We start from the raw sequence: 18,623 nt of genomic DNA on the forward strand, positions 1-18,623 counted from the left end.
TTGATTTCGGTTCTCTGTTTCTTAAATTCAGTTCTTACATTTCCACGGCAACTTGTGTGTGTGTGTGTTTTTAAAAAAATCCTCATGAGAACTCATCAGCATTTTAGTGCTAATTTCTCTCAATGCACAAAAATGCAGTTTTGACTACTATACAGACTTTTTCAATCAATTTCCCCTAATATTATTAAGCATCTTTGTGTGCCATTTTCACTAATATATGCATTTATATGCTCATTTTACCTTGCTATATGCATTTTTTTCATTGCATGGTTGGAGAACTGCACTGCAAAACTAAGAGAAGTGCAATTTGCCGGATGGGTGCATTTCTCCTCTATCTCTAGTGGTAATTATACCTATAAGTTATTTAACAGAAAGAAAGTATAGGGGGAAGGAACCCTCCTAAACACCTGATATGTATGTGCTCTTTCTTGTAGCGGCTATAAACTTCTAGCCCCAGTTCCTGCATCATGTTGCAGAAACCGTGTGTGCAGCATAAATTGGCATGTGCAAGTCTTTATTGAGCTAGGGCAGCAATGGGGAACCTGTGGTTTTCAAGCTGTTACTACACTCAAATGCCCATAACCCTTCACCATGTTACCGAGGGAGCTTGAGTCCAACAATTTCTGATGAGCCATTGGTTCCCCATCCCTGAGTTAGGGGGACCTTTCTTGGGTATATCTACATCTATATCCTAAGCTGGGCCATGATGATTACATTCCAGAAAAATACGTAACATTCCCTTAATACAAAACCACCCGCCTGTGAATTTGGCACCATAGGCCTCCCTGATAAAATGTTTTTTGGGAGGGGGGAGGTCACAGAGGTGGCCCTGGGCCAGTGGCAATGGTAGGAGGAGGAGACTGGGCACCAGAGAGGAGGAGGCCAGCCATTGACACCACGCTGATGCCTCATTTGGCTCCACTCTCTAGCTCCTAGCATCCCTGTTTCACACATACATCATGTGTGCATCATCACCCCCTCAATCTTCTACTTAAGTTGACACTTCTGGAGAGCCTAATCTTTCCATTTCAGTTTCTCTTAGCTTCCTATTTTTCTGTTCATCAATTTCCATATCAGTTTGCAATATATATTTTTAACATAAAAGCATTTTAGTGTAATATACACACCTTTGTACACAATTTTCCGGAATATACACATTTTTGTGAGAACATTTCCATAATAAAATGCATTTTGGTATATTGTTTTCATTAATATATGCAATCTTATGCACATTTTCCCCAAATACACACTTTTTTGTTGGAGAACTGCATCATAAAATTCAGAGAAGTGTGTATTTTGAAAGCTAGCTGTGTTTTGCTTCAGGTGTTGTTCTAGGAAGTATGAATTCCTCCCCATCCCTACTCAGTGGCAGAAAAGTTCCCCAGATCTGCAAATGAACAGCAGCTGTTGTCTCTCACTAACTTTTATAGCTGCCAACAGGCCCCATATTTTCTATTTCTAAGAGGATTACATTCAACTTTCCCTGCTACATCCCTCTTCTCATTTTCCCCCCTTGTTTAACCGCCCTCCAATATTCACAGGTCTCATCTAACATCTCACAATTGTTAATTTTTCAAAGTTGTTCGTATTTCCTCCTCTGTTCTCTTCAAGTCTGTTGCCTTGTTGGCCCAACATGAGGTTTTTATTTAATTGCCCAGTCTAGGCCAACAGAGAGCTAATGGAAGCCACTGATGCCAAGTAAATTGGAAATAACCCAAAGTAAATTGAGTTTGCTTCCATAATAACACACTGCCTCAATTTTGTTTTATAGATATATACACTTTTAGAATAAGTCTACTTCCTTGACTTCTTTTTCACTTTCCCCCTATAATTTATATAAAGATGACAAAATGACATTGGTGACCCCTATTCTCTCAAAATTTCCAGGCAGGACTTCCGAATGGTATCTGGTCTAACTTTTGACAGGTGTGAACAGATTATTAACAGAGATTGTGGATGGATATTTCCTTCTGGCTATAAAAACACAACTATCCATTAATTAAACCAGCTGCTGTTACAATTTTTAATCGGTTAAGGTCTTTTTTAAAAAAACAAACAAACTTACCTTAAAATATGTAAGTTAAAGGTATCATGTTGTATAGCTTATTCTAGACATGTTTTAAGTATTCCTGACATCATATAGCATATATGTAGTACAACCCATTTTAATGTACTTTGCGTGTTGTGATATTTTACTTGTATGGTTGTTGATTTAATTTTGTTCAGGTTTGTGACCACATAATAGATATGTTTAGACTTCTTTTCACCTTAATGAAAAGAAAATAATCTATAATAGAATATTCTTCCTACACTCTGATAGGCTAGACACTTGCTATTATCTAAAACAAAATGCATATGTGAGCACATTAATCTTTATTGCACTACCTAGGAAAAGGCCTACAATTAAACTTTTATTGTTATGCATGTTTTGATACTTATTTCAATTTGAATGTATTTATGAAAAAAATGTTTTTTTTCCCTAGACATTGTTTTATTCTGTATTATTCTCTAAATAACTGCCCTATAGTAATTCATTCTTTGCTTTTATAGCTGTTACATACACACAGCTTCTACCTGCAAAGCTTTCAATCGTTTTGAAATATTTACACTATGCTATATTTCTTATTTAATAGCACTCTTTGTCAATTGCATCTGGAGTGTTTTACATTGAAATAATACAATGAAATAGATAAAACCACATCAAACAAAACTCCAGAAATAATTTTAAATGAGGGAGGTCATTGTAATTTATAAAAGAACACAGCATAACTGTGTGTATATATCAGCATTTCTGCTCACGGGGAGTGACACTCACTGTGCATGAACAAGATCTACTAAGATAATAAAAAAGAAAATATTTCAAGCAGTAATGTAGCTTTTAGTCATGCAGTCCCTGGAAGCTTGTCCCATGGGCCACAGGATAGTATCAGACCTCCCTTCCAAACTTCAGAAAGATTTTGGATCCAGTGTCCCTGCCAACGCAGAACCCTCCGTAACCCTGGCAGCTCCAATGTTGGTATGGCCAGTAGTTCTATAGATCTGACTCCAACTTTAAGCGAAAAGCAAATAGTAGCATTAAAGAGAAACATGACCATTTTTATACCGGCAGAGCCAAAATTATCTCTGGTTTTGGCAATATAAAATTGGTATATTGCTTTCAAATAAACAAATATTACTTTACTCTTAATCAAACCATTTTTTTGTACCTGTGGTCTTGCAGGAAAATTTTGTTTTAGCGTCACATGGGCGTATGGTTCCATTACAGAACTTTTCGTCGCTGCCATCCTCACAGTCCTTTTCTCCATCACAGCGCCATAAGTCAGGAATACAGTTTCCATCCGGGTGGCACTGAAATTCTTTCCCATTACATCCTCCAAGAGAGGCTGTTTCTAAGATGATAATAATAATACAAATAGATGATCAAGATGACAAATGTCTCTGTGAGAAACCTGTTCTAACACAGACACTTCACTGGAGATGCTATGCCAAATCCATCTATCTATCTATCTATCTATCTAATGTGTATCAGCAACTCCTCTCTGATCCTACATATGCTTATGCAGGGCAGCTGAGCACAAGCAAAGATAGAAGTAGATTCTCCTCCCACTAGTGCCTGAAATCTGCTGTATACATGATCAATGTCAGCAAATTGTATGTTGAGACCCCAAAACCACCCCCTCCTGAATGAATGAGACACAAGGACATGGATATTAGGTTAATATTATTGGGCAAAGTTTGGTCACAACTTTATTGGTTAAAGAATGTGAGCGGTATTGGCTTAGGCATTGGAGTTGACCCGGCTATATCTGACTCCTGCCCGTCATGCAGGGAGTCAGTAAGGGTCAACCACTGATAGGGGGAGCTCCGTCAGTGCATACCAACTTGAGCTCGCCCTGGTGTTCCTGTCGGGGTCGTGTCATGGCTCTAGTCCCCGACCCAGGCTTCGGATGAGAGCCACACCCCCGGATTCTTTTAACAGAATACCCTTAAGCTTGGAGGGGCAGGTGATGGCCACACCTCCCCTCCCCCATCATAAGATCAACCAATGCCTAACCACCAAACCTTACAAAGTTGTGACGATTGCTACGAGGTAGGCAAAAACCATGCCAATCTGCCAAGTGGAAAAATTCCTACCAGGATAGGAGCTGCTGGTCAAGTATTATTTGCTTACACACCATTTATTCTGATTTCACCCCAGTTGTAAGGAGGGAGAGACTAGTAGATTGATGGGACCTTCACCTCCCACTACTCTGAACCATGTCTCATACTTCTGCCACAAAGAAGTGTATTTTAATTAAGTTCATTCTTGCTCCTCCTTCCTCTGTGATAGTCACAATCCTATGCTTTCTTTAAACTTGGAGACATCCTTTCCAGTTACTAATTTTCTTTACGCAATCTATTGATGCTGAGAAGATCAGAAAACTGTTGCACTGATGCAACTTGTTTCTTTATTTTACTCAAAGACTGAAAGAACTTCAAGGCTACCTGAGGTTGTTTTACAAAAATGTTTGTACCATAAATTTAGCTTTTGCAAGGTTTGCCAGTGTAATTGCTCCTAGTTCTCTTTGAAGTTTTATACTGCTATTTTGTGATGTTACTTTGAGGCAATTTCAAGCAACCCTTGCTCAAAGTCATCACATCATTGAGTTTCAAAGCAGGGAGAAATCTGTGCTTGTGGCTTCACAGTGAAGTGTCCTTTCCACTACATACATCATATTCCACAACACGGAATTCAAATGTTTATATTCATCCTGACTTTTCAAGCATAAAGAATGTATGCTGCTACCCTGAGAAAAAAGCTAATTATGAGGATATTTGCTGAAATTATAATGAAACTGACTAGTTTCTATCATATAATGATATTTGGGTTTTCAGGAGTCTAAAACCTAAGTATGTATGTGTTGCTTATTTCTAAACTTTCCCGCACACAATAATATTCCAGTGACCAGCTATTCATAGTCATGGATTTATGTGGGACTTATGAGTGGTAAGCTGCATGCAGAACTGCACTTGGCAAAGACATCCAAGCACATCTTACAGCCTATTTGTAATTAAGTCACTCAATTTTCTCTTAACTCAGCAGTCTCCAACAGCAGCCAACTTTCCTGCTGTTGACAGAATGCCCTGTTTGGAACCTGGTGACACCAATCAAGAGCAGTCGCTTTTCTTCTTGGGAAGGCAGCTTCTGAAGCAGCTTGAGTTAGTGGTGCATTATGCAGACTTCCCTGCTGCCTTGCCTTTCCCCTCCTCATAAGTAGCAATGACTCAGCAGTCAGAAGGTCAGGTAAGCACTGTCACTCCACCTCACTACCTGCCAAAGATGCAGAGCCAAGTGTCCTACAAACTCAGACAATTGCTCTCTAGTTTGTTTTTCTGAGGCTGCAGCTAGATTTGGATGCCCGAACTCTTCAGTCTTTGTTGTTCTTTGCTTAGGAGTGCCCCTGTTGGCCTCCACTTGGCCCATGGCTTCCCCTTTCCTAAATATGTTAAACACTGCACCTTTTTCCTGAACATTTGCCCACTTTCCAACAGGCATTTACTATTCCTGATCAACTCCTTGAAGCATTAGGTTGCTTGCTTGCTTGTGCCCTCATGTCCCAGTAAATCCTTGTCATGGTCACTGAACGAGAATTTCATTTTGCTTTGGATTTATGATGCTACAGAGGATCCCCACTTTCACTCTTTTGTCACAGGTTTCCAGCAGATCATAAAAGGAGTCAGATTTCAGCACTTTCCCCACCACACCACTTGATACTGATGCATCACTGTGCAAGTATTATTTGATCTGTACTGCATCATTTATCTCACTCCTCACTTCTGGGACAAGCCTTCAGTAATTTGCCTTACGATCTGCCTTAAAAAAAAAGGTTTATCCAAAAAAACCTCTCCCTTTGTTACTCCTGCTTGGGTATCTCAGGAGGCCCCCCTGCTACCTAGAACAAAGCTCCCAACATTACCCACATAACATAAAAGTTTTATGTTACGTGTAACATAAAAGTTTCTGGGCCAGTTCTGCCAGATGAACATCAGCTTCCCCTTCAGCAGATCAGAGTCAGGGCTACAAAGAGAAATGATTTTCTTAGCACCAGATTAATTTCCTCCACTTGTTTAATAAGGGCTTATTCATAGACTGAACATAGGAAGTGTGGGAACAATATACCTTTTGAACAGAGCACAGGCAACTTTTATACTGTTTATGAAGCTTAGCCTAAATGTTGTGGAGCAGAGATGCTTAAAATGAGCATCTTCTTCAGTTTGACACTATTCATCTACAGTCCACGTGGGGAGGCTGTTTTCCATATCCCAGCAACACCTGAGGTGCAATTGGTGGGGATATTTGAAAATATCTCATTTGTTGTGGCACTCACAATCTGAACTGTCCTGTTATGAGATTTATTTAGCCTTGTCCCTGATGATATTCTATGTCCAGCTGAGAGCAGTCTAATTTCAGTGGATCTTTCACCTGACCATTGATTGCAATGATTGTTCTTGGCACTCATCTTGGGAGAGGGGGAAATCACATGAACCTTCTCAAACACTGAAGTTACAGGACTACACTGACTGGCCCTGGCTTTTATATCTGGCAACATGTTTGCCAATCATGTAAAGTGCCCCTATGCACACACCGAGTTATGAGCAAATGACTCCTCCATGCAAGGGAAACTCCTGGACCAATCAGGAACACTACTTTATTATTTTATTTTTATCTTGCTTTTCAGACAATTATTGTCTTCCAAAGTGGCTAGCATACACAATTTTTAAAAAGAATGAGAATGCCTGCCACAAACTAAGTATGTGTAAGAAGTCCTGTTGGAGCAGGCCAAAGACCACCTAATCCAGCATTCTGATCTCACAGTGACCAAGAAGATGCCTTGGGGAAGTGCACAAGCAGCGTGGCTTTTGTAAATTAAAAATAGAAAATGAGATACGGAGATCCTGTCTTACAAGCTTAAAGGACAATACACTTCGGGGGGAAATGGGGAGGAGAAACAGAGATGCCCTTCAGATGTTGGCAGGCTCCAGCTCCTGTCAGCCACAGCCACTATGGCCAACAGACAGGGTTCATGGGAGTTGTAGTCCAATAATTTGGGGGATCTGGAGGGCCACAGATTCCCAATCCCTGTTTTAGCAATTCAATGTGAAATGGAAAGTAGGGAATTTACATTTTTAGTTATTAATAATCAATTAAAATGAAATAAATGGAGTCTACTCAACAGCGCCTCAGGATTTTCTTCAGCCAGCACCTACTTGGGTTTCTAGTCTTTCCCCAGTATTCATGACATCTTTCCTATACTTAAAAGAGCAACATAATTCAGTGCAAACAGAATGTCTGCATAAAGGGCAAACTGGATTTTATAAAGAGCTGCAAACCAGATTTTAAGTATAGTATTTAAAATCACATTCTCACAGACAGCTTGGCCTCAAGCTAAAATGTAGCCTGTGGGTAAGCACAATTATTTATAAATAATTCATGTTGCTTTTAATGCTTAAATATTAATTCTTTTGTGCTAAAAGCATCAGGATAAGGGAAATCCGCGAGGATAAGTTGTGATTTTTTTTAAATGAAGATTTTAATTTGTGTATGTATATGCATGTATTTGTTCCTCAAAGCCAGCCTGGTTCTCCAGCACCTCATACACTGAAAGCATAAAGGGGGAGGGAAATGATCCATGCTTCTGGAGCAGGGCAGTCCAACCTCTCAGACCAAGTGGGCCGCAAGAGTTTTTTGACAAAGAGCCCATGGGCCACACAATTAATTAAATTTCTGAATCTTAAACAAGAAGTCATTGCAAAGCATACTTCTCAGAAACATCATTTCTGTCAATGGCCTTGATAGTTTGGCTTGTAAAACATTGCTGTTTACCATACACAAATTTAGTCCAAGCAGATGAAACCCGAGAGCACAGAATGAAGGAAGTTGTAAATTCATTCCCTCATATGAGCTTGCATTCTTTGAATGGATTTTTACAGATGATCTTAGATAGTAACATAATACAATATCTATTATTTATATAGTGCCCTTCAGTCCTGAAAGGGGTCTAAAAGACACTTAATTACCATAAACATACACCTCAATACAGTGAAAACTGAAAGCACTGGAAATATATAAACAATTACTTTAAAGATAGCAAATAATAATAATAATAATAATAATAATAATAATAATAATATGCATTTAGAAATTAGATTATAAACCACTGAAGAATAAAAAAGTTTTAGTTGCCACTTAAAAACTACAAATGATCAAAGAGGAGGCCAGCCAATTTTCTCTAGAAAGAGTTACAGCTGCTGTGCTACAACCGAAAAAGCATGGTCATAATGAAAATGCTCCCATGCCCGTGGTATATTATATTTTGACTTTTTTCTAATGGAAGTCCAGAACATTTACTAAGCTTTGTTAACAATCCTTCAGATGTTCTAAGTTGTGTACATCTCTTATTTTATACATTTATACAGGCTCAAGTTTAAAGTTCTTCAATACCAAATGCCATATATGCATTCAGTTTAGCAGTACATTCTCATGCATGTCTACTTGGAGATGAGGGAGAGAATTATATAAAATGCCAACCTTCCTTGGTGCAATTTGGTTTGTTTTCATCACTGAAGTCTCCACAGTCGTTGTCCCCATCACAAGCCCAATGACCTGGAATGCATCTGCCATTGGAACATCTGAACTGATTGTCAAAGCATGAATGAGCACAGTTCAGTTCATCACTGCCATCCCCACAGTCATCATCTGTAAAAATGTGTAAATAGTTTACTCATGCCTTAAAGTAGTCTTGCAAGCTATAAGCAGAAAACAGAATTTAGGATGGGTTCTCACTTCAGTTTAACCAGGCTTTAATTCATATTATTTTCTCCTTTTCAAATCAAAGTTCATACACACTCACCAAGCTAATAATTGTGTACATTTAAGTGGTCACGACTGGACCTAATGGTCAGGGGTTCCTTTACCTTTACCTTTAAGCGGATCAAAAACCCTCACCTTTAAACAATGCAACTAATACTACAGATAGTACACATATACATGTGTATGCACTTGACTCACATAACCATTTTCTTTATCATGAGACAAGAATATGTGGATTGTGAATGTGTGTGTGTGTGTGTGTGTGTGTGTGTGTGTGTGTGTGTATACTGTCATGTAATACATTCCCTGTGTGATTGGGGGCCATGTGCATTTGATGCCTCCCAACATGTAGAAGATCCTCACCTTAGGAAGTACTGAAACAAAGCCCAAGTGAATCAGAACAAGAGGCATATATATAAATCATGACACTTGAACAATCTGAGAAAATTTCCAGAGTAAGGATATTTCTGCCCCTTCCAAATGAGACTCTGCCCTCCATATAGAGAATAATTACTTCTTTACAATGCAGACAAAGAGAAGGAAGGATAATTTTGTGGTATTGTTTCATTAAATATGATGTTTCAGTAACTATTAAAATAGCTGGATGCTCATGTCCTGTAGCAAAATGTGCTCTTGGTACACTAGATTAAAGCATTTACCGTATGTTAAAAACATACATGGGACACGGGTGGCGCTGTGGGTAAAACCTCAGTGCCTAGGACTTGCCGATCGCATGGTCGGCGGTTCGAATCCCCACGGCGGGGTGAGCTCCCATCTTTCAGTCCCAGCTCCTGCCCACCTAGCAGTTCAAAAGCACCCCTAAGTGCAAGTAGATAAATAGGTACCGCTTTATAGCGGGAAGGTAAACGGCGTTCCGTGTGCTGCGCTGGTGCCGGCTCGCCAGAGCAGCTTCATCACACTGGCCACGTGACCTGGAAATGTCTCCGGACAGCGCTGGCCCCCGGCCTCTTAAGTGAGATGGGCGCACAACCCTAGAGTCGGACACGACTGGCCCGTACAGGCAGGGGTACCTTTACCTTTACTTTAAAAACATACATATGGTCAAAAAAACCTGAATTATTGGTTCTTACCAGCATCACACTGCCACTTGCTACTAATGCATCTTCCATTTTTGCATATAAAATGAGCTAATGGGTCACAAGTAGGGAACTCTGTAAAGAGAAAAGTCTAACATGAAATGACAAAATGAATATACCAGTTTGACTCTTCCTTCACCAACGGAGGGATGGAAAATAAAAGTGTTATTACATTAGTAATTGTGGTGACTGATTCACGAGAAAATAATGTATATCTATAAATTTGTGCCATCTTTTAAATGCCTTCTGAAAATGCTTCCATTCCACCAGGCCTACACAGGTAATGAAGAATACATCTTTCCATAATGGTTTATTGATATTTGGTTTTAACATTTTTATATGTTTTTAATTGCATGTTTTATGTATAATTGCTGTAAATTTCTTTTTTCTTTTGATGATATTGTGGTATATAATACACTCTTCCCTGAGCTTTCTAGCAACTGGTATTCAGAAGCAAACTGTGTCCAACAGTGGTGATTTAACATAACCATCAGGGTTAGCAGCCTTAGTGTTTAGTACACAGATAAACCTATAAAATAAAACATTTATGGACAGTCCCCACACATTTCCTGCCGCCAAAGACATCTGAATGTATTAAACACACCAGGATTATGACCAGCTCTTCTGATAGTCGTACCTGATTTATGTCAGAACATAATTTAAATTAGCTCCCAACTTTTGTATACACCCTGAGAGATGTTATACAGAAGTCACGTTTGGTATTTTTTACCAAACTTTTTGGTATACTTTAAAAAAATTATTTACTGTACTAGCATTTATTTATGGAACTATTGAACATATTTGCTAAAGCATTATTATTCCAGCTGAGAAGATTTCAATGCAAGTTGGAAGCTAGATACAGACAGGACAAAGGTGAATCAATGTAAGACTCTGTATTCACCTTTACTGCATTATACATAGCATATCTTGCTTCTGCAGACAAGGTTAGAATATATTATGGCTAAAGCAGAATCAACACACAGTGTAAAGCTAGAGAAGCACCCACCCAAAAAGTAAACATACAGTGGTACCTCTGGTTATGTACTTAATTCGTTCCGGAGGTCCGTTCTTAACCTGAAACTGTTCTTAACCTGAAGCACCACTTTAGCTAATGGGTGCCGCTGCGCCGCAGGAGCCTGATTTCTGTTCTTGTCCTGAAGCAAAGTTCTTAACCTGAAGCACTATTTCTGGGTTAGCGGAGTCTGTAACCTGAAGCGTATGTAACCTGAAGCGTATGTAACCCGAGGCACCACTGTATTTTGTTACACTTGCTCTCCTTAACAATTTTATCAAGCAAATAGATGACGCCTAAATCTGAATTGATATGACAGCTTTCTTTATTTCAAACTTGGCTTCAAATGAAAGCCAACGCAACTGAGAACATTGAGCTGAAAACCACCCTAACAAGAAGACTGTTGCTTCCCTAACAGTTGTGATATAATAATTTGTGCATGGTATAAGAATTGCTGGTGATGTTGATAGAGATCAATGTACCTCTGTTTTCATTGCCTTGTGCAGCTACTTTCATAGCTTTGAATTTAAATGCCTTAGATTGTAACATTTTGATATTGATGTATATTCTATAAACATCTAAGTGATTTGGATTAACCAGTGAAAGGCTTGTTAACTAAACGAGGATTTTTGTGTGTGAAGGAGATAATGTTGTTTATACGTCTAAGGAAAATTTAATTTGAATGTCTATTAGCTTGCACTCATTATGAAAAAAAACCCAAAACCTTTCAGCATTCTTTCTCATACACAACGTGGAGGAGGAGGGGGAGGAAGCTTGTGCGGTCTCAGCTAAAGGCAGTTCTGCTATTACTACCCAACAGTATGCAGAAGAACATTGCTTTAAATCCTATGCTCCACAGGGCTCAGTACAAGGATAGTATGGCAAAATCAGCATCTCAGAAAAGCAGACTACAAAGGTACAGGACAATATGAGCAGTATTTCCTTTGTTAACTTAGCTTTAATTGAAAAAGGAAATGCTGAGTGAACAAGTGGCTCAGTGTCAATTATTCTTGAAACTCATTGAAGGTCTGTTGAAAAACTCATGCAATATTCTAATGTGTTTATGGTAAGCAGAATTAACACATGGCTCTTTTTCATATTCTCTAATTTAAGATCAATATACTAAGGATGTCTTCGTCATCCTTTGTATACGGGTGTTAAAGATAAGAAACTGGTTTCATATTTAGCCAAACTTAAACTAAAAATGCTCGTTTTCTAGAAAGCATCACAGGCAAATTTTTCTCCCTGACCTCACCTATAATATAGCTAACTTTTACATACAACTTGATGTAAAGTTGTGCCTAAGTTGCAGGGGCGGCACATCCCTTTCCCTGCCTTGCTGCTCCCACCACTGCCATACCTGTTGTCACTGCTGCTTCTCCACCTGCCCTGCCACTTCCACAATTTTCGGTGAGAACTTGCATGATTTCAGCTGATACCAGAAGTGCTTCTATGCCAGAGGCAGCAGAGAACCTGTAGGTCTGCATTGTGGGGCTTCAGCCATCTCAGTTTGCTTAGATGGCTGAAGCTAGGAAGCAGGAGATGCCTGGTTCAAAACCCATATCATCCATACATTGAATGGACAACCACAGCAAACCATATTCCCTTGGTCTTGGCCCATCTTATTCAATGTCAACAACAGCACTGGCCTTCTTTGCAGAGTTGTTGTAATGATGAATATGATAATGTGTGCAGGAACGTCTCGCCGGCTGGGCTGCAGCTGCAGTAATAGCATTCCAGCTGCAGCAATGCTGCTGCTATTGGGGAAAGTGAGGCAGTGGCAAAGTCAGGGCTGTACAGATGCCCCAGTGGAGCAAATCTGCCGCTTCCACTTGTGCATCCATACAGTCCCACTACTGCCTTGCCAGGTGGCTATTGTTGTGGTTCCACCCCACTGGACAAGCTGCTACTGGATATATGTGCAGTGCTTTGAATATTCAAAGAACAAAGTGGTAAGGTATAACATAAAAACTAAGGTATACTTGACCTCAAACCATTGCTGTGCCCTGAAAAACTGTTGTTGTGGTGGCTATCAGACATAGAATTATTGTGAAGTCACTAAACATGCACATTTCTCCCAGTGGTATGCTCAGATCAAGAATGTTCACACCAGGACATATTCTTCTCATACATCTACCTTCCTTTAATTTCATGCACAGAGCTGTTCTTCCCCCAGTCTCACCTGGGGATCAAACCTCGGGCCTTTCATGCAAAAAGCATGCGCTCAACGATAGCTACAGCCCATTTCTATGTAAGGCCTTTGTGGAGGTTTTATCAAGTTATATCATTCACATATCTTGAATTGAGGCTTATAGGTATCTTACCGTGGGAGTGAAAATGTGTCTATAGATGTAACAATATTAGGGATAAAAATACACTATTTGCTATATGTTCACCCAAGTGAATTTTTCAAATCAAGCATTTTGCAGTACCTGAATAAAGCACCTCAAGATCCTTTGACAGAATTATTATTAGATATGCATAATATTATTACAATATTATTCTTATATATTACTTATACAGCAGTGTCATTTACCACAGCTGGCAAGAAATTAATGTGCACACATTTTAATGCATTTTATTAAAGATTTTAACTGATTTTAATCAGCATGCTAACAATTCTAACTTGTATGCACAGTAAACAAGGTGCATATAAAGTTGGTTTATGATACATTTCTATGCATACTGTCAAGGTACCTTTTAAAACAACAACTACCACCAAACAAAAAGCCACTAGTTTTACGCCAGCAGCAAAAACAGTCTCTACTGTGTATGTCGTAGAAGAAGGAGAGGACAAAGGAAGAAAGAGAGGACTGAGAAGAAGGAAAGATGACAGACGAGGATTATAACAGGTTGAGCAGCAGACCAGTGAGTGCATTTATCATAAAAATAAACAAATAAAGTCCTAAATAAAGAGTGAGGGCATGGGGTGGGGGGAAATAGATTGCTGTGATGGTCCAAGGAAGCAGCATTATTTATTTAACCTTTTTTATTTTTTTACCACACTCTTCACCTGTAGAGGTTACCAGAGCTGCTAGCAGATCAGTAAAAAAACAAGGCAGTCCTCACACCTTTCAAGTTTACAATCTGAAAGTCACGACACAAAAGGGAAACAGAAATTATAGGAAGAGTTTGGATTTGATATCCCACTTTATCACTACCCAAAGGTGTCTCAAAGCGGCTAACAATCCCCTTTCCCTTCCTCCCCCACAACAAACACTCTGTGAGGTGAGCGAGGCTGAGAGACTTCAGAGAAGTGTGACTAGCCCAAGGTCACCCAACAGCTGCATGTGGAGGAGCGGGAAAGCGAACCCAGTTCAACAGATTATGAGACTACCACTCTTAACCACTACACCACACTGGCTCTCTAGGAGAGAAGATGAAAATGGCAAACCAGTTTGGAAGCAACTGAGGGACAGCAAAGGGAGCTGGACTCACATGACGTTCCCCACTAACTTGGTAGTGCAGTCCTATGCATTTTATCCGGAACAAGTCATTCTAGATAGCAGTCCCTCAGGGACAACCTTCCAGGGGTCAAGTGGCAGTGGAGTGTCGGTTCAAAGCCCAAGTGTGTTGAGAAGGTGGGTAACGCTATGGATGTGACTCTTTCCTTCTGCACTGTAGGCTGCATTCTACCCACACAAAGTCCAGAGGTTTCTACATGGACAAATATCTGTGCATCCCTCTCCAAACAAGCAAGATGAATTACCATAGTCCAAGAACAAATAAGTTGGCAGCCATAGATACTCAACACCTTGGCTTTATTATTATTATTATTATTATTATTATTATTATTATTATTATTATTTTGTTTCTACCACGCCCATCTGGCTGAGTTTCCCCAGCCACTCTGGGGAAGGATGCAGCATTTGCTATAATATCTCAGGCTGTCTGGCTTTCTGTGGTGACCCATAGAACAGCACACGAGCTTACAGTAAAAATAAATAAAGTCCTAATTTTTTTTTTTACCATACTATTCACCTGTAGAGGTTACCAGAGCGGCTAGCAAATAAAAAAAAACAAAACAAGGCAGTCCCCTCAGGGAAACATAGAGCAACTTTAATGTAATTATAAAAAGACTTCCTGCTTTATTTGTATGTATATCGGTTTAATTTTTTACTTCCTCTATTAATCCCTGCCCAGGTTTTATTAGTACAAATTAGTGGTTGAAACTATTTACCACACACTATAAATGTGAATGTAAAAAATATTCATATCAAAATAACAAATAATTGCTGCTGTTTGCCATTACTTCATGTGTGCGCAATGCTCTTTATTTTTATTTTTTTTACTGCTTCTGAGAAGTGCAGTTTGTCAGAATAAAGGTAGGGCTGTTTTTCACATGTTCAAAAGAACTCATCATTTTTCATTGAAAGTGATGGAATAAAGTGCTAATGAAACTTGTAACCTTGCCAGCATAATGAAAGAAAGGGAAAAGCCTCCGTTTGATAAAATCATTAGTGATCTCTCTGCAATGACCTCTATGCATAATGTGGAGTTTTTGGGGAGAGAGGGTGAATTTTTGTCTTGTTTAATCAGGGGAAGTCATGCTACAGTATTAAACATTGATCACCAGGCATTCATTATTGGACTAATGCCTTTCTGTTTCAAGCTGAAATACTAAGCACTCTGGGGAGTATGTCCCTTTCGACTCATTTCCTCCTGGGTATTTATCTGAAGCATCTTTACATTCATAGGATGGCTCTTGAACTCTGTGAACAGAACAGATGATAAGAACCCAGGAGAACCATGAAGGCAAGCCTTCCTCCCCTCACACAGATGTTCACACCCAACATACATGCCAGCAATGGCACAGCAGCTCCTTCAGTTCTGCTACTATGGTACTGGCTCAGAACCACTGTAATATATGGAAGGAATTTATTCTGTGACATTGGTCATGAGAGGGGTAAAGAGGTGAGACAACGCATTAACCCCTATGGATGGAAATCAATGTAAGGCTGGGGGAGGGGGAAGTATGCAGGGATACCCTTCCGCCCTAAGGAGTTGGTGTGCCTGCTTTCTTTCAAAATATGTATTTCATCCCAAACTCTTCCTTGCTGAATTCCCAATAGCATTACCAAATCAGCAAAGAATAGTGAAAACAACAATATGCGGAAATCTTCCCATCACTAAAATATCTCATGCTTTATACAGGAAGCGTGGAGGACTTTTCAGATGACAAAGGGAACTGTTTTGGGCATCCTTTTTCATGAAAGGGAAGTCTTGGGCAACAAATGGGAAGCCCTAACATATGTCTTATTTCCAAAAAGGCTATTAATTAACTTACCACAAGATGCCATTTCATCCGATTCATCGCCACAGTCATCTTCCCGATCACAAAGCCATGAACTTGGAATGCATCGTCCGTTACCACAAGAAAACTGGTCAGCTTGACATGTTCTTGCTTGAGAGAGAAATTGACATGGAAATAAGTATTAATTATTTTGCTTGACTATAATATAGCTCAACTACTATATCAATTTCATGCACAACTGTACTTTCTAAAATACATTTTATAGTAGCATCATACTTTAATTGAGCCATTGAGCTTCTAATGCAAACTTATTTTAGCAAGCTGTCAAAAACCACTGTCAAAATTAAAGCGAATAAACCTCTTAAAACATATTTAATTTTTTAAAAAAGAAAAAAAGCTTCCTGATATTCATGATATGGCTTTAGGAAGAGAAAAAGGATGAGAAATAAAACAAAAAACCTCACAATAATTGCAACACACACACACAATTAATAATAATAATATAAATAATGTTAAAATCACAACACTATATTCAAAGATAATTCAAGTATGGCTACATTAAATGCCTATTTATGTTCTGAACTCTCATGTGCATCAGTGAAATCACTCAAAATGGGGAGTCGCCTGTCAGCTCAACAAAGCTCCACAGATGAGTGGCAAAGAAGCTTTCCTGCTTGGCAGCTGAGCTGCTAAAGGGAGCCCCGCTGACCCTCCGGCTCACGTAAGCTGGAGAGGCAGTGGATTTGCACAGCTGATGCTTAGGGAAGCTTCTATGCCATGTGTCAGCTGTACTGGTCAACCAAGCCTGGTCCCCCCTCTGGCTCACGTAAGATGGAGGTGCAGCAGGGCTTTCTGACTAACAGCTGATGCATGGGAAAGCGCAGCAGCAGCCTCTTTCTCATTCATCACCTGTTAGCTGGGAGCCTCAGCAAAGCCCTGCCATGCCTCTGGATCACAAAGAAATATGATGTCCCCTTTGGGGGGGGGTCTGTGGAGGGTCTCCTGATGAGCCAGAGGCACAGTGAGGCTTTGCTGAGGCTCACCAGGTCTCTCCCCCCAGAGAGCTGCGTGTATGCATGGTTGCATGTGAATATATGTAAATGGGGAGATGCTGCTATATATAAATACATAAATAATTATAATTGCAAGATGCAGGATGAAAAATAACCTTACATGCTGTCTGTCAGTGCATCCTGCTTAATTTCAACTCCAACAAAATGTTTAAAAGACAAGTTTCTACTTTCAAAACAGCATAATGCTCTGATGGTCAAGTAAAGCCATATGGATAGATTAACTGCCAAATCACTTTGGAACAGCCAGGCACAAATAATAAGTAAAATGTCATTGGCATTCCAAACCTACTGCCATCAAAATCTCAATTCATTTAAATCTGCAGTAATCAGATAATCAGTAAGAGTTTGGTTCAGTGCAATTTTCCGCCCAGAGAATTTATTCAATGTAGGATTAAGATAAAACTTAGTCACCTCAGGAAGAAAGTTGTGGCTTCCCTCCCTCCTTTTTACCTGCACAAGTTTCATTTGATTCATCTTCACCACTGCCACAATCATTTGCTCCATCACAAAGCCACCTCTTGGGGATGCAACGGTTATTGTGGCACTTAAACTGATTGTCAAGACAGCTGTGATTGACTGGGAGAAAGAAATACTACATTTTATCTTAAGTACGTAACCAGACACAGTACTGCTGAAACACTGATAATATGGCTTATATTACATTGCATTTGGTGCAAAAAGGGTGAGAGGCATATAGTGTAACGCTATACATGTCTACCCAGAACTAAGTCCCATCAAGTTAAATGATTGTAAGCTGTTGTTTTATCATTGTTAAATAAAATATTTCCCCAAAATTAGTTCAGTGGGGCTGCTTTCCAGGTATATGTGCATAGTATTGCAGTCTTCACATTTTTAGACTACATGCATTTCTTTACTCAAGGATCCTAAAGTTTCAGTTGCAAAAATAAAATAATTCATGATTCTAAAATAAGAATTAAGGATTGAAATTTCCCTTATACACAAATAAAGCTACAGAATTGGAAGCAACAATTTTAATGTACAAAGGTCAGAAACTAAATCATCCCTCAAATATTTTTAATTAATTAATTTATCAAAACTTATATACCTCTTGATTGTCTAAGGCGGTTTACAAAAACTTTAAAATGTTTTATAAATACCAGGTATTTAGCAACATTCAAAATATGATGAAAGTCAATAGCTAAAAAGAGATAAAACATATGCAATTTCTATACGGCTCGTTAATGCTGCCTAAACAAAAATGTTTTAAACCTGCATGTCAGAGAACAAGGCAGCAGCAGATGAAGTGTATTTGGAGGATACAAACCCGAACAGAGGAAACCCTAACAAAGATTTCCCCCACTCCATTCTGTTTTGT

At 39.2% G+C, this 18,623-nt stretch overlaps 1 protein-coding gene across 3 annotated transcripts in view; it reads right to left on the bottom strand.

The window, feature by feature from the left end:
• The window catches only part of LRP1B (LDL receptor related protein 1B), a 742,760-nt gene that overhangs the window by 167,889 nt on the left and 556,248 nt on the right, over positions 1-18,623 (bottom strand). For all 3 annotated transcript variants that reach the window (XM_083492761.1, XM_083492762.1, XM_083492763.1), the window contains 5 exons: positions 17,738-17,863; positions 16,248-16,364; positions 9,943-10,023; positions 8,570-8,737; positions 3,207-3,389 (listed from right to left, as the gene is read on the bottom strand). In XM_083492761.1, coding sequence (XP_083348887.1) covers positions 3,207-3,389; positions 8,570-8,737; positions 9,943-10,023; positions 16,248-16,364; positions 17,738-17,863 — 675 coding nt within the window. The remainder of the gene's footprint in view (positions 1-3,206; positions 3,390-8,569; positions 8,738-9,942; positions 10,024-16,247; positions 16,365-17,737; positions 17,864-18,623) is intronic.

This window comes from Podarcis liolepis (assembly GCF_965112155.1).
Source record: "Podarcis liolepis genome assembly, chromosome: 1".
NCBI lineage: Eukaryota > Metazoa > Chordata > Lepidosauria > Squamata > Lacertidae > Podarcis > Podarcis liolepis.